This window comes from Labeo rohita, chromosome 13 (genome assembly GCF_022985175.1).
Source record: "Labeo rohita strain BAU-BD-2019 chromosome 13, IGBB_LRoh.1.0, whole genome shotgun sequence".
Lineage (NCBI taxonomy): Eukaryota > Metazoa > Chordata > Actinopteri > Cypriniformes > Cyprinidae > Labeo > Labeo rohita.
In genome coordinates this window covers 1,232,992-1,249,806 of record NC_066881.1, presented here as the reverse complement: position 1 = coordinate 1,249,806, position 16,815 = coordinate 1,232,992, and the positions used below count along the sequence as shown (strand labels likewise).

General features: G+C 37.7%; 1 protein-coding gene across 4 annotated transcripts; it reads left to right on the top strand.

Moving 5' to 3' along the window:
* Positions 1-827: 827 nt before the first annotated feature.
* On the top strand, positions 828-16,418 carry LOC127175231 (uncharacterized). 4 transcript variants are annotated; one of them, XM_051126175.1, is made up of 12 exons: positions 828-945; positions 2,694-3,406; positions 3,912-4,007; positions 4,107-4,340; positions 5,395-5,554; positions 9,905-10,678; positions 11,214-11,291; positions 12,403-12,492; positions 12,961-13,103; positions 13,186-13,459; positions 13,540-13,874; positions 15,631-16,418. In XM_051126175.1, exons 2-12 carry the CDS (start codon positions 2,837-2,839, stop codon positions 15,937-15,939), a joined length of 3,063 nt encoding a protein of 1,020 aa, XP_050982132.1. In that variant the 5' UTR covers positions 828-945; positions 2,694-2,836; the 3' UTR covers positions 15,940-16,418. The 4 variants fall into 4 exon arrangements, with proteins under 4 accessions (XP_050982132.1, XP_050982134.1, XP_050982131.1 ...); XM_051126177.1 differs by having other exon boundaries at positions 882-945; positions 2,690-3,406; positions 12,406-12,492; XM_051126174.1 differs by having other exon boundaries at positions 882-945; positions 2,690-3,406.
* Positions 16,419-16,815: the final 397 nt, after the last annotated feature.

Genomic DNA, 16,815 nt, shown 5'->3' with positions numbered 1-16,815 from the left:
TCCGTCCACTTGCCACTAGATGTTGCACTGTCATCACATTGACTCTCACACTACACAAACTGTTGCATGTCATCCCGGACTACATTTCCCATCATTCATTGCTCTGATTACACACACAGCTGTAACCGTAATCAAAACACACTATATAAGCCTTATCCCTTTTCCTATTCGCCGAGTATAATTTGCGTTTATCTCTGTGTCTAGTGATGTGTCAACGTTACGGAGCCTTTCCGTGTTTTCCGAGCCTTGTCTAGTCTGTTATTCCGTGTCTTGATTTTCCTGCCTGGTTTTCCTCGCTCTGTTTGTTTCTCTGCCTGCCCTGGACCCCACACCTGTCTTGTGGATTACCCGTTTGCCTAGCCCCTTGGACTATGTTCGCCTTGTTTGACCCACGTCTGTTCCTGGAATACTTTTATGTCTTGCCTGTGTCAAATCTGTCTGCTGGTGTTTTACCCCTGCCTGTGTGTTGACCATGTTTTATAATAAAGCTTCGCAAATGCATTCGCACGTCGCTCTCAGTCTCTCAGTCTCTCCGTAACAGAATACTCAGCCATACAAGGATCCAGCAGATTTTCACACGGACACTGGCCAGGAACGGACACTACTAGAATACTGTTTGCCCTTAAACAAGTTGTTCAGTGGACCAACATGTTCACGAGTTTTTGGCCATCGCGAACTATTCAGATCTCCTGGACTATCTTTTTATTGAGATTTTGTGTAATGGCGTGAAATCACCTCTCAGATATGAGCTTAGATTTGAGGGTCCGCGTTCATCACTTGCTCAATTTATGGATTATGCTTTGTTGATTGTTGTCTTTTTGTTTTCTCTGGGTGTCACGGAGGAAGAAAACGACATCGTGTCTGTACCAGTAATGGTGGCTGCGAGGTTTAAACACCCACAAGCTCCAGGACATTCTTGTATAATGAAGAAAAACATTAAATAATGTGAGTTTTCCCCCCACTTTGAATTGTTTTACTTTAATTTTGTGAATTTTTTGAATGATAGATCAAAAAGATAAACAATGCAGATTTACTTTCACAGCTGCCTTTGCTCACATTTACCAATATTAGTGGAGGGCACTGTATATATACAATGGAGATCAAATTTGAGAACAATCTATAAATACTTGATTTTTTTTTTTTCTGAAATATTGTTAATCTTCATTGCTTAAAATTTGAAGGAATGTTAGCGTTTGTAATGTTTAACAGACTGTCATATGCTCAAACTAAGACAAATTTCAGCTGAACAAGTGGAGGATCCTGATCAAAGTTCAACATCCTTTGAAGAGAGAGAAGCTCTAAGAAAAGCTCTAAATCAAGCAGCTTTGAACAGTTAAATGCAAAAGAGAATATTCCAGAAATGTCCCTGTGGTATTTATTTTATTTATTTATTTATTTATTTATTTATTTATTTATTTATTTTTATTTGTCCCTGCAATGGAAGCCGGTGGTCACCAATACTGTTTGCCAATCAAACAAACAGATTGTTAGTTTATGCTATGGTCTAATTTTTATAAAGAGATTCATAGTTTAACCCTTGTGCGACCTTTTGGACATTTTTGCCCTTTTCTTTTTTTATTGCCAGCTGCATAAATTTTAGCACAGGTGTGTATTTTTATTGGAAATTTACTATTTCACCCCCATTTCCTTTAATAAATCTATTTTGCACTGGGTACAAAAAAAAAAAAAGTTCCTCTCAGGACCTTAAGGACAGAAATGTCCCCACTGAAACCCATTGAAACTTGCTATTGTTAATCACAGTGCCATTTGACTGTAAAATTAAGCAATTTTTGTTAATAGACTTTCGTCCTGTTAGCAAGGCTTCAAAATTATTATTGTTATTATTATTATTTTTTTTTTTTTACCATTTGTTACCAGATGGTGAGATTCTTTCAGATTTGGCCAATAAAGCACATACTCGCTTTATTCCTGTTTTCTGCATATTATAGAGCCAATTGGATAAATAATGCAGCTATAATTGTGTGGGTGTGTTGCTATGGATGTCAGGGTGTGGTTTGTATGCATGTCATAAAAATATTGTGTGTGCTTATAATATTTGAGAGAGGAAGAGATAATGGCAGTTTTGCTGGCATCTAAAGGGGAAAATTTGGTACTGTGCCCAAACAAAATCTTCTCGAAAGCTCATTTTTAGAGATATCAACCTCAAATTTGATTTGTTTAGATTTATGGCTTTGGTTTTCTAGCAGGTTTAGAGTTCAACATATTTAATAAAATACATATTTTATATAAAATATTGTTTTATAAAATTTTTTTTTTTTTTTTTTTTTACTTTTCTTACTTACAATAATCTGCCATGGGTCTTCTTTAAAATGAGACCAGCCTTAAGTCTGTGTGCCCAAGCTTTTTTTGTCCACTAAGGACCTATGTGTAACTTTTTTTTATTGATGCACAAGGGTTAACTTTGAGGTACATTGTATTTTAATTATCCAAAGCAAATAGAATAATAATAAGTATAAGTAGTAAATATATAAATATTTAAATATATAAATAATTACAAGAAAACTTTTTTTTTTTTTTTTTTTTTTATACAAAAAGCCCATTGATGGAAGTAAAATGAAAAAAAAAAAAATCCAGGGGCAAAAAACAACAACAACAACAACAAAAATCTATAGATCTATATTGGCTTCATTGGCTGAAAGTGTTAATACATGTGCTCTGTCTTTGTTAGATAGGTAGGAATGAGGATCTAGTTTACAGACTTGCAGCCACACCTGTTTTACACACGTCACTCAAACACAGAAGCAGAAAACAGGAATCACCTGAGTTCAGGGAAAGAGAAACACAAGTGTATGTGTCTCTGTATTCACGTAGTAAAATGGAAGAAGCCAGAATTTTGCAGGAGTTCACATGTCCAGTGTGTCAGGATCTCCTGAAGGATCCAGTGGCCATTCCTTGTGGACACAGTTACTGTAAGAGCTGTATTACAAGCTGCTGGGATCGGGAGGATCAGAAGAGAGTCTACAGCTGCCCTCAGTGCAAACAGACCTTCAGTCCAAGACCTGCTTTAGCCAAAATCACTGTGGTGGCTGAAGTGGTGGAGAAACTGAAGAAGACCAAACTCTCATCTGACTGTTACGCTGGAGCTGGAGATGTGCAGTGTGACATATGCACTGGAAGAAAATACAAAGCCGTCAAGTCCTGTCTGCTGTGTCTGAACTCTTACTGTCAGAATCACCTTGAACAACATGAGATTTTCTTTAAAGGGAAGAGACACAGTTTGATTGATGCCACTGGACGACTGCAGGAGATGATCTGCCAGAAACATGAGAAGATCCTTGAGGTTTTCTGTCGCACTGACCAGAAATGCATATGTCTGCTGTGTACGATGGATGAACATAAAAACCACAACACTGTATCAGCTGCGGCACAGATGACAGAGACACAGGTATTTAGAACTAGACACTGATTAAATATTGTTAACACTTTGGCTTGTTTTTATTGGCATCCATATTGAGAGCTTACAGCATTCACTCTGCACACTTCAGCAGAAATGAACAGCAGTTATAAGAAACGTTCCACTGCTACGTCTGAAAATGCACTGTAAACCTACAGTACAATCTTTTGTAAAATTGGTCTTGATTAAGCAACATCAAATAATGGAGTAAAATATTCAATTAGTATTTGACAACTTCTACTACTTCTATCTGTTAAAATGCAAGTTAAGTGATAAATGGCATTCTATGTCTGACTGAATACTTATGCTTGCAGGGTGAAATGGTCCTTATGCTCCATGTTAATTAATTTATGATGATCGTAACCGATCATCCCTATTGGAGTTTGAACCTACAGCCATTGATTATCAGTTCAGATAAACTGCCTTACCCTACTTTTACTGAAGTCAAATGTACATAGTGGTTTTCTGAGACATTTACTATCATGTGTTTCTCCAGCACACGCTGAAGGAAACTCAGAAGACGTTTCAGCTGAGAATCCAGCAGAGAGAGAAAGATCTTCAGCAGCTGAGAGAGGCTGTGGAGTTTCATAAGGTGAGTCTGAAGAAGAAGAGAAGTTTGTCTCAGTCTCAGTTCAGACTCTCTTGTCTCTTTCAGTCCCACTGAAGCCTGAATCACTGTGTGTCCTAACAGCGCTCTGCACAGACAGCAGTGGAGGACAGTGAGAGGATCTTTACTGAGCTCATCCGCTCCATTGAGAGAAGCCGCTCTGAGCTGATACGACTGATCAGAGATCAGGGAAAGCGAGCGCTGAGTCGAGCTGAAGGACGACTGGAGCGACTGGAGCAGGAGATCAATGATCTGAGGAGGAGAAACGCTGAGCTGGAGCAGCTTTCACACACACAGGATCACATCCAATTCCTGCAGGTAACAGAGATCTTAAAGAACAGGATAATAGTGGACTTGAGCCACATGCTGCTGTGACAGGAGACTCACAGAGAAACATTTCGTGAGAGCAGAATGAGACAAAACTTCACTAACATTTCACCTTTTTAACTAATATTTTTTTCTAATTTGAAAGCAAACAAAACCTGACCGGGTTTTAAAGGTCCTTGTTCATTTTTTTTTAGTGTCACTAACAGCTCTAAAGTTATAAATAATGGTCTGTATACTCATAACCTTTGAGTTACTTTTTCTGAGCAAATCTATACAATGGGACTCCGCTGATGTGCTTGAGCTGTTAGATCAGGGATGGGCAAGTTCAAACACTATCTCACAACCAATTCCACATCACTTGAAGGCTTTAGGCAGGTGTGTTTGACAGTGCTGGGGAGTAGCTAGCTACAAGTAGCAACGCTACTAACGTAACTACATTTTTCAGTAGCATGACAGTAGCTCAGCTGCTTTTAAAACAGTGTAGCATATATATATATATATATATATGTATATATTATTATTGTGTGTATCGGGTAGTTTACAAAATCCGTCGATTGGGACAGTTTTTGTAATTTAAATGACTTGGAAAAAATGTGTCCCAATTAACCCTAACCCAAATTCACCCTACTCTTTTAAATCATAATTGCTTTACAATATGTTGTTTTAAACCCTAAATAAGAAGAAGGGAAGCTTGAATGTAGCTTAACTACTATAATTTACGAGTAGCTTGTAGCTGGTCAAGCTACAGTTTCAGAGTAGCTTCCCCAACACTGGTGTTTGATTAGGGCTGGAGCTAAACTCTGCAGGACAGTGGCCCTCCAGGACAGAAGTTGCCCATCCCTGTGTTAGGTGGACATTTATGTTCTTAGCAGATTTTTTATCATCCAAACTATTTCCTACAAAATTCATATGTAGTGTAAGCGGCAAATACGAGAATCTGTAGCTTTAATGTAATTTAATGAATATGAGAAGAATGAAGTTGATGTTGGTGCAGGTTATTGGGTGAAGTGTTGAGCTGATGAGTCTTGATTTCTGTTTTCTGTAGAGTTTCCAGTCTCTCTCAGCACCGCCTGAACCTACAGATGAAAATGATGATCCCTTCAGTTCTCTCTTCTCTTTTGATGACCTGAGAGAATCTGTCGTTCAGCTGAGAGACAAACTGGAGAATTTCTGCAAAAAGAAGCTCAAGAAGATCTCAGATGGAGGTAAAGTCCTGGAGATTTATCTGCTCCCAAAAATGAGTCCTCCATCATCTCATCACATGTTAATAATATAAGAAATATCTTGACATAACACATAACTTGTATTTATTATACTGTTTTCTTATTATCAGTTTCATATAATTTTTCATTCTTATACATTTTTAACATGTATATCTTTATATTTACCTATATAATGTCAGCATAGTGATATGTATTAAGATATATTTGGAAAGGAATAAGAAAGTAACAGTTTGCTACGTGGCGTCTCATATAAATTTAAGACTTTTTAAGACTTTTTAAGGACCCGCAGGAACCCTGAACGCTTCACAGCTTTTGCATATTACATACCCAGAATTTGATTCATCCTTACTGACCACTTTGCTAAAATGTTCCAACACAGTACTGGTTTCCCCTGCTGAAAAAAACAGCATTTAAGCTGGTCCTTTGCTGGTTTATGCTGGTCATGTTGCTGGTCAAGGATCAGCATAAACCAGTAAAGGACCAGCATAAACCAGCACCAAAACATACCTAACCAGCATCCCAGCATCAAAACATAGCTAACAGCATATGCTGTTTTTTTCAGCAGGTTCCCCCCTTCCTTTTGTTTTGTTTTTAACTTTCCTTTTTTAATTCTCTCATGGGTCCTTCCGCAAACTTGCATATTTTAAATGAGAGTCTGCAAATGAATGCCTGTCTGCCTGATGAAAAAAAAAAAAAAAAAGCATTTAAAACACGTTGATATTTTAGACAATGTAGTTAATATTTGCATCATTAATGGTTTATCTTATCCACCCGTGTTCCACTCGCAATAGAGTGTTTTCACATTACGTCATCAATCTGGAAGTCAGCCATTGCGGCAGAATTGAGCGTAAACAATGCCATTGAACCGAACGGAGCTTGCGTATAGGCTTCGAAAGTAATTCATTATGTCAGCATAAGAAATAGAATGGTCATCAGTCCACGACAACTGGGGCAGATCGCACGGATGTTTATCACCTATTACAGGGCTGGACAATATGGACTGCCCTGTGGCCCGTGCAAGTCGTGATTCACTGCACTGCATTCGTAACACAAACTTGTTCCAAAATGTCATTTGTGTGGAAATATTATGTTATTATTATATTTAGTCTGTAAAAGCCCCTTAACAGCTGAAGACGGACATAAAAAGGAGAAAATACTGTAGCAGGCAGATCAATCTCACTGTTCACGATGCACGAAATATTGGAAGAAACCCATAATAATGAATTGGGGGTAGGAGTTTTTATGAATGTGTCTCTGAGGGGAACTGTCTGTTTTCAGAAAAGTTTACATGGCATTTCCTTTTCATCTAGCATCTAGCAGTGTTATAAAGCAGCGTAGCGGAGCTTTGTGTACAGCAGTAACCAAGGAAACACTATCGCCGCTTAGCGTTGAGCCTTGTATTAACTTTAGTTTGTCAAAATAAAATGACCTTTCCTGCTTACTAAGTCCTTCTCTATATGATTTAGCAGCTTTCATACATTTTCTGTGGTTTAGGCAGCATAAATTAGTAGAACGTCTTCAGTGGTCCACTAACCATGCAATCAATATTTCTGCTTACATATGAGTATCGCCGCAATGGCCGCGTATCCGGGTAACTGACCAGAACGTGACGTCGGTGCGAACCCTCTATTAATTCATTTTTATTAATCATAGATATAACTGCAATGCACACATTACTAATGTATATACCACACACACAAACACACAAACTTAACTTCCTTAGCTCTGCACACCGCTGACCCACCGGTGGGGTCCAAAATTGCATCATCAAAGTTATTGTAAAAATTAATAAGTTACAGAGCAGTGAACTAGACAAATATTGTATCATTTGAAAGCTTAGAACCTCAGCTTTCTTATCCATCCCATCACTTTTGCATTTATGTTACAAAGAAAAATCATAATATGGTCTGAATCTGCCCCCCCACAAACAAGCCCCCCTCCTGAAGACGACCTAATAATCATATTCATATTCACATTGCTCAGACTTCCCAAACATAGATGAGTCATATATCACATGAAAGCTATCATTCACCAAATTATGATTTCATAGAGCTAACAAATTACAGAGAATGATTTTAAAAAAAAATCACGACAACAGAAATTACTTGTGTAAACAAACAATCAGTTAGGTCACATTTCTGCTCCAATTACTACTTCCACGTGCAAGAAGTGGCTAAAAACTTTATATCTGCTCTTAGATTAGGTTGTTATCTTTAAAATGAGACTACACTTACTTTTCTGTGCACTTGCACGGCCAAACAACACCCTACAATGTCTTGGATGCGCCGATCAATGCATGCGATGCAGTTGAATGATGCATTTTCTACTAGTTTTGCCTTAAAGGGGTCATCGGATGCTAAGTTCACTTTTACATGTTGTTTGAACATTAATGTGTGTTGGCAGTGCATGTACAAATCTACTCTATAATGATAAAAATCCATGCAGTGGTTTTTAATTAATCTGGAAAAATAATATCCCCTTTTTCAAATCGAGCCGTTCTCAAATGCCTGTCGTTGTGGTGTCACACCCACAGAGGCCGCTCCCACGATAGTTGATTGACATGAGCGTTTTACCTCAGATCAGCTGGAACAGTCCACCCTCTTTGTTTCGATGTAAGTTAGACAAGAATATCTCTGATTGAGCGATTGAGGTGTTGTGTTGCTGGATGTAATAATGAACATAGTGGTCGTCATTTACTCCCGACATCTGAGCAGCTGAAGATGCAGTGGATTACGTTTGTTTGTGAAGGGAATGCACCTCTCGATCTACATATATCCGTCTATGTTCGTGTGAATTATTCGTGTTCCAGCTTCACTTACAGCAGAAGTGAGTATAAGGGGTTTTTATGAATCTAATTCCTAATAATGTGCTAGTTAGCAAGTTTAGCGGCTAAACACGCTAAATGCGGCTAAAGTAAACAGGCTCGTCACTCCACAGAGAGAAGAGAGGGGCGGGGCGAGCAGAGCTCATTTGCATTTAAAGCAGCCTCGACCAGAATGAGATGATTTTTGCAGAGCTGATTTTGACAAGGTAAAAAGGGTGTTGTTTTACATGACCATTGAGAATTTTTAACCAAAGTATTTTATAGACTTTACATTAAGACCCTAAAAAATCATATCAACTTGTGGAAAATGGGCATCCGATGACCCCTTTAACACGTTTATGTTGACAGGCAATTGCGTCATCACGTAATGCATCATGTGTCTGAAAAGCCCCCAATCAGATCTGTCCAAAGAGACATCGATTAAACTCCTAGCCCAATCCAATGTCGATTTATGCCTTCCCAAACAGGAGGGAGGAGGGCGCAGTGAATGCGAAATGCGCACCGCCTCCTAGCGTGCTAGCTGCCAGCTCAATGCAGAGTTGGAAAATTATGTATTATGAACAAATACAATAGTAATTATGAATTATTCCACCCATGTGTTAAAATTTAGGGTGCTTTTTTGTAAAATGAGACCATTTTTATCCATTTAGCCCAATGTATGTGGGAATAGGACTCTTTTGAATTCAGGTATTCCTTATTTTGCAGAATGGAGACCCCTAGAGGACATATTGCCTCCTTTCAAATAAATCTCAATAACTTTTTTTTTAAATGATGCAAAGAAAATTATTTTTTCCTCTGTTTACTGGCACCTATTGGAATCAAAAGAAACTTTCTGCATCGATATAGACCAAACACATCTTAAAAAACAGACTTTCAAAATAAAACTTAATTAAAAATCAAATTCGATTTTTTGTGTTTATCAAAAAATTATGAAAAAAATACAATAAAAAGTATTAATTATTCCATCCGTGTGTTATCAATTTACTCCAATCTATGTGAGTACGGTGCTCTTTTAAATCAAGTATGCCAAAATCAGTAAAAAATTCAAAATATGCCACAGAGCTTCACGGCAACCCATCAATATACATATATATATATATATATATATATATACATATATACACACATATATATATATATATATATATATATATGTATATATGTGTATATATATATATATATATATATCTGTATATGTAAATGAATAAATTAAGTTGTTTTATAAATTCAATTAAAACAAAAAAAAAATCTAATGCATTTCATAGGGCCCTTAATATGTATTTTTTGATAAACTGTTGAACATACTGAGAACATATTGACATATTGTGTTCAGTTCGGTATCAGTTTATTCCTCTGTTTTTTTTTTTTATATAGAATTGGTTTTAACAAGCTCATAAAAAGGTTTTAGATTTAACTAAAATCTGCAGAAACCTTGAAAATGGAGGGAAAAAAAGAGAACCACTTTTGTATACAAGAACTGTTTAAAACATTCCTTTTATTTGTCTCAGTTTGTACTACTACAGGTCCCTCTGTGTGCAGCAATGCAGCTCCTTCTACACCAAAGGTAAAACCTGTAGAGGACCTCAAATTCTCTGCCCCTGTGGCTCCACCTGCCAAATTGATTTCTTTTGGACTTTCTGGACATTCCGCCAAGAACACCGTCAACAGTGACGTCAGCTTGAATAGCTTCACATCTGGATCTCAAAAACCAGTTTCTTTTAGTTTTGGATTGAAGGATGCTGCTGTGACATCTGCTGGTGTTGGAGCTCAGGCTGAGAAGAAAACAATTCAGGCAGATGCACCACAACATGAGAAAGTGTCTGCAGCTCCAGAGGTCCCATTTGACACTGCCCCCTGCAGCACTGAAAAAAGTAATGCAACATCACAAGAAGTGAAATTTTTGGCTAAAACAATCTGCCAACCTGCTGTGACAGCATTTGAAGCTAATATCAGTCCAGGCACTGCTATTCAGTTTGGTACAAGACATGATAAAGCATCACTGAAAAACTTGAAGACTGAGACGTCTACACCTGAAGCTAAAAAAAGGTCTCTAAACAGTTCAAAGGTGTCAATTTCCGCGCCAGTGCCTGTTGGTGTATTTAACTCTGGTATTGCAAAATCTGAGGCAACAGCATCAGACAAACAGTCACAAAATGTATCTACATCAAACCTCCTGAAAAATGTTGCTGAACTTCACAAAGAGGATAAAAAAGAGGCAGCCCCAAGTTCCTCAGATCAGTCTGTAGATGCTTGTGGTCACGATAACAAACCCCTCAATACTGGTAAGCTTAAATCCTTTAGTTTTGCCATTCCCTTTGTTATTAAGTAAATATCTCAGACTTGTTTGAATCTTAACTAGAAAAGCAACATCAATTTAAATGTAACAAAAGCAAAGCTCAACTGCATCTTGCCATTTTGATTTCTGATTTCACATCTCATAATTAGTGTCCTGTTACAGTAGTTATGGCTGACTTGATTTCTGTATTCTGGCATATTTCTGAGCAAAACAGCTTTAAGAATGTGAAAAACTATAGGGCAGGTCTTGTCTTTATCCAATAATACAAATACAGTATATAAATTCAAGCCAGGCAGTGATAACTGTCATAATTGGATGTTTTGGTGAACTGTTAATCTAATATGCAAGAATTCTCCAGTCATTTAGTACACTTAAACTGCTCAAAGCTCATGCTTATTAGCATGCGTTTTTGATTGCCATGCCTAGTATCCACAGCTTCTAACTAAATAAAACAGTCTGTGTCATCACGAGAAATGATTAACTTCAGATATACACCAGTGTGTTTTCACTCTGTTTCACAGATAAAGATTCTGAAAGTGCAGTGAGGAATCTAAAGGGAAAGCCGAATGTGGACAGAGCTGATGAAGTATCTGATCATGGTAGGTTGCTCTTGTGATATGCATTACTGAGATTAATTTAGGTCTCAGTGCTAGACAGTGAGGTCTGGCCATTGGCTGGGACAGTTGACTGAACTCAGGTTTAGCATTGGCACGTTTTTCAGTCTTGCCATTTTAAACATTCAAGCACAAGCATAGCTTGAGCTCCAAGGGCCAAACCTACAAACTTCTAACCGCGTCCCAAATGATGCACTTATACACTATGTACTTATGCACTCAACCATGTAGTGTATGAATTATATAAGGTTATTTTGTCATTCATAAACAGAGTCTGATAGCCCCTTCCCCTTCGCCACGTAATTAAAGCTGCGTCAGAGTGCATGAACTGTTCAACATTCCACACTTCATTTTTTTTTCTGTTGTTGTTATTTAAGTGCATCATCTGGGGAATTAAAGTGCACTTTTTAGTTTTGGAATTTTCAGGGTAAACACACTACTCGCACTATTTATACGACAAACCGTTATAGAATAGTGCACAAGTACGTGATTTGGGATGCACCTTATGTCTATTCTATTTTTGCTGTGCTAACCTTAGCAATAAACACGTTGGAAAAAATGGAGATCTGTAAAATTTAACTGCTGTCTAAAATGTAAGCACAGTTATTAGAATGCAAATTACATGGGTCAAAAATGACACAAAAAAAGGTCACTTTTTATTATTTTTTTCTTATTATATTTTACTCTTATGGCATGGCAGTCAAAGTTTTATGAGAGCAGTTATTGTATATGTATGTATGTATAGAGAGAGAGAGAGAGAGAGAGTTCAAATGGTTGAACCATAACCAACCATTGCCATAACCATTGCCATTTGTAACCATAGTAGTACTAGATGTTGCATTTTCTTCCCTCTACATTGAAAAACCAGAACAGCTCAGAAGCCATATATCAACCCAACTGTGAGACGTTCCAACAGCTAATCTTTCAACATATGATTGTCTGAAGGCCCTATTTGGACAGGACAGGATAAAAAGTACAATGACAGGATAAAAAAGCACGATGAGTGAGGATCAGGTCAGAGTAAAGTACAGGGACGCTCAAACAAGCTGCCTGCTGAATGTTGTTTAGTGTGTGATGTGTGTTTGCTCTGCTCCAGCAGGTCTTTCTTTTGGATTTGCATCTGCAAATTTGTTAACATTTGCAGGCTTGATAAAGAATTCAGAGGAATTTGCATTTGCCAAACAAGGTGAGTGCCTAATAATTGTGTTTTTTTTGCATACAGTAAATGCAGTTAATGTTGCCTAAAACACAAAGGTCAATTTTATTTGTATTTTAATCTAATTTAATCTTTGTTTGACTTTAGAAAATGTCTTGTTTTTAAAGACCTATAGCAATTCATCATTCAATTTTCATGACCTAAAAAAATTGAATGATAAACAGTTTCCATGAAGACTCACTAATTTCTGCATTTCATAATAATGTATTTTCCTGACAGGCTGTGTTTTCTGATGTCATGCTAGTGCTCAGGCCTGTTGTCTAAAGTCTGTGAACAAGCTCAAACTTTTCAAATATCTTGTTTTATAAGCTATTCATAATGCTTGTTTTTTGCATGTATCTGACTTCATTGGAAGTATTAATATGAAGCATACTGCTGCTGTCAGTATTAATGTTGGTGGTGTGATGATCCAGCTTTTTTTTCCTTTTCTTTCTGCAGATGCTAATTTTACATGGTCAAACGCCGGAGCAAGAGTTTTTGGAAGTGCAGCAACACAAAATGAAGAAAAGGAGAAGGGCAGTGATGATGAGGCGCCCCAGAATGACGAAATCCACTTTGAGCCGATCGTGTCCCTGCCCGAGGTGAGTGTTTTTTTGTAATGCTGTTAGCTGTGCTCTTCATGTCTACAGAGAAGTGTGACGTGTGTTGACGCGGCTCCTGCAGGTGGAGGTGAGGTCCGGTGAAGAGGACGAAGAGATCCTGTTCAAAGAAAGAGCCAAACTGTACCGTTGGGATCGTGAGCTCAGTCAGTGGAAGGAGCGTGGCGTGGGAGACATTAAGATCCTCTGTCACCCTGTGAAAAAGTGCTACCGTGTGGTGATGAGACGCGATCAGGTGCTGAAAGTCTGCGCCAACCACACCATCAGCCAGAGCATCGAGCTCAAGCCCATGAACACCTCGGCTAACGCGCTGGTGTGGACCGCCACTGACTACTCTGGTACAAATCTCGCTCCTCACCTCATACACATATCTCTCCTGAAGGTGTCTTCACATCTGCATGTCTGTTCACACACACAGAGGGAGATGGGAAAGTCGAGCAGCTGGCGGTCAAGTTCAAGATTCCAGAGTTGGCCGAGTCCTTCAGACGAGCATTCACCGACTGCCAGAGCTGCATGTCGCAGGCCGATGCCGCTCTGATGTCTGCCGCCGAGGCGCTTTCACGAGAGTCCAACCCTGTGGTGTTCTTTGACATCACCATAGATGACGAGGCTGCTGGGAGAATCGTCATGGAGCTCTTCGCTCACATTGTCCCCAAAACTGCAGAAAACTTCCGCGCACTGTGTACAGGAGAGAAGGGCTTCGGTTACTGCCATTCTGTCTTCCACAGGGTCGTCCCAGACTTCATGTGTCAGGTGAGAACCCACTGTTATTATGGTATTATGAAAACACAGCATAGATCAGCAGTTGAATTAGATTCTCAATGTTAAAATCATTGTGATTGTTATCTATAAAATCAACAAATCAACAATGACCAAAACTGGTTCTCAAACAAAAAATCTAAAAATATATACTTAAAATCTATTTTAAGAATGTTTCCACTTTTTTATTATTATTAAAAACCTGCAGTGAAAAACACCTGCGATTATTTCGCTTTCGCAGTGTGATGCAAGCAGCGCAATGTAGCTAAAGACAATAAAGACCAGCTAAAGACCATTTTCACTGGATGTGGTGCAGAACAACAAATGCCTGGCAGTAGAGGCCATTAACACTAGACTGACAGATGCAGGCAAACTGCAGTGGACACGTTTGTTGGGTCAGTGTGTTACCCCTGTTGGTGTCTGTTGCCATTATAAAAGTTGCTAGGCAATTCAGTCAAAAGTACAAAGGCAGTGCTCTGGTACAGAGCCAGCAACAGATTCCAGAAGAGCTGGCCGAGGTGAGCCTGCTCTCAGCGGGTTCATGAGTGTTGAACGGCCGCTGACACTGTGGAGCTCAAATGTCCAAAAACATCAAAGGAAATTTTCGAATAGGTGCTATCTTTATAAGAACTATCTTTATAATAAACATACTGCATATATGAAGTCTAAATAACTACATTCTCACCTAATAAAACTCTAAAACTGCATTCTGTGACACAAACACTTTTAGTGGGTTTGGCTGTCCACCATGACACCGCTTTGAGAAATGCTGCAAACAGAGTGATAGAAATTGTGAAACAGTTCCCATGGCGATACTCATTTCACAGCAAGAACGATAACGACAACTATAACTATACGTTCACATCAGCCAGAGATGGGATGTATGACATGGGATGGGAAGGGATGGGATGTATATGAATAACATGGTAAATGTAGTGGAATAACATCATGCATTCTTTTCACTGGCGCTGGATATATATTTACTATTTTTTATATTTTTATATTTAAAAAAAGGTAACTTTATGTGTTTTTGTTACACTCTCTGTTGTGCAGAGCTTCTCCACAATTTCGTCTGCCATTTTAAATGCCTTAGCCCTTTAAATTCGAATTAATTCTGATTAGTTGTCAGTGTTTTATTGTTCATCATTTGGAAATAATTGTTCTGATCCCAATGATATCATCCCTCTGTATTCTTATAGTCATGGTTGTACTGTGCACACCACTACCTTCTTACATTTAGAACAATTTTTTTCATTTTTACAGTTTTCATTATTGTTCTGAACACATAGCTGGAAAGACCTCTCAGCTTATCATATTCCAGGACCAGAAGTAACTGTTGTATAAAAATAAACATTAACTGGTATAAAATATAAAAAACATATTTCATTCTAGATTCTTCCAGGGCACCATATAATCTGAAGTACTAAAACAACTAAAACTAAATAGACTAAAAGTTATAAATAAACATGAATAAAAGCGATGTAAAAATAAAAATGCCAAAAAACACAATATGGCTAAAAATGTAAAATTAAAATTAAAATTAAAACAGAAAACATAAAAAATATTCTAAATATTAACAGAAATTAATCAAACCAGCTAAAAGATCTGCTGAATGTATGGAGAAAGACAAGTCAATATTGAACATTATGAACTAAACATATCAAACACTAGATATAGACAGGACAGTTCATGGCAATGGTCTGAAATATCTGGAGTGTTTCTGCTTCTAACTTTGGTTTCTGTCACTCAGGGTGGTGATATCACCAACCAGGATGGGACAGGAGGAAAATCCATCTACGAAAAGACGTTCGAAGACGAGAGCTTCGAGGTGAAGCACACAGGGCCGGGGCTGCTGTCCATGGTCAACCGTGGCAGAGATACCAACAACTCGCAGTTCTTCATCACCCTCAAGAAAGCAGAACACTTGGACTTTAAGCATGTGGCCTTCGGCTTCATCAAAAAGGGCATGGCTGTGGTGAGGAGAATCGGAGAGCTGGGCACTAGAGATGGAAAACCCATGAAAACCATCACCATCTCAGGCTGTGGACAGATTAAGTGAACTTTTCTATATAAACTACTCTGTAAAAAAAAAGCTGTAAAAGTTATGGTAAAAAAAAAAAAACAGCAGCTGTGGTGGCCAGAATTTTACCGTAAAAATAAATACAGTAGTAACCTTTTATGTTTTACGGTTTTAACTTACATTTACATTTAAATACTGTAAATTACCTTTCATTAACTGATATAATGTTAATATCTCTGATATAATGTTAATAAACCTATTGAGGTACTGAAATAGTTTTGTACCTCTGTAATTCACTGATCAGGTGGTGATGAGAAAGCCACATGATGAACCAAAGCCCATTACAAGCAGCTTTTAAATATAAACATATATAGAAGGTGCACAGTTCCCTGAACTCATGTGTAAATCAGAACTTGTAAATGCAGTGTTTTTATTTTTATCCTTTTAATGTGTTAATAATATGCACAGCACTAGTTGACAAATTTATGCTTTGCAAAAAAAAAAAAAAAAAGAGGAAACACTTGATTAAACTTTATTATTTTTAAGTGAACGGATTCGGACGGTGACATGTACGCTGCATGTGCGAAACATCTTCACATATGTACTTTTATATTACATGTACCTTCTTTAAGAAAATAATATTAATGGCAATAACACTTAAAATGACTTTGTACTGTAATTATACATACAGCTTTGTGGTTTCATTTATGGTATATTTTGTTTTGTAATGCTTTGTTCATAATTATTAAATACTGTGCTCATAACTGTATATATTTACCGCATTTTGCACTCAGATAAGATGACAATGGTCGTAGCGCACCGTCAGGCGACCTTTAGTTTTACATCAGAATGAATTTTTAAATATCCACCAAATAATCAAATTATTACAGCACCCCCAACCTAAAACACCTTGCC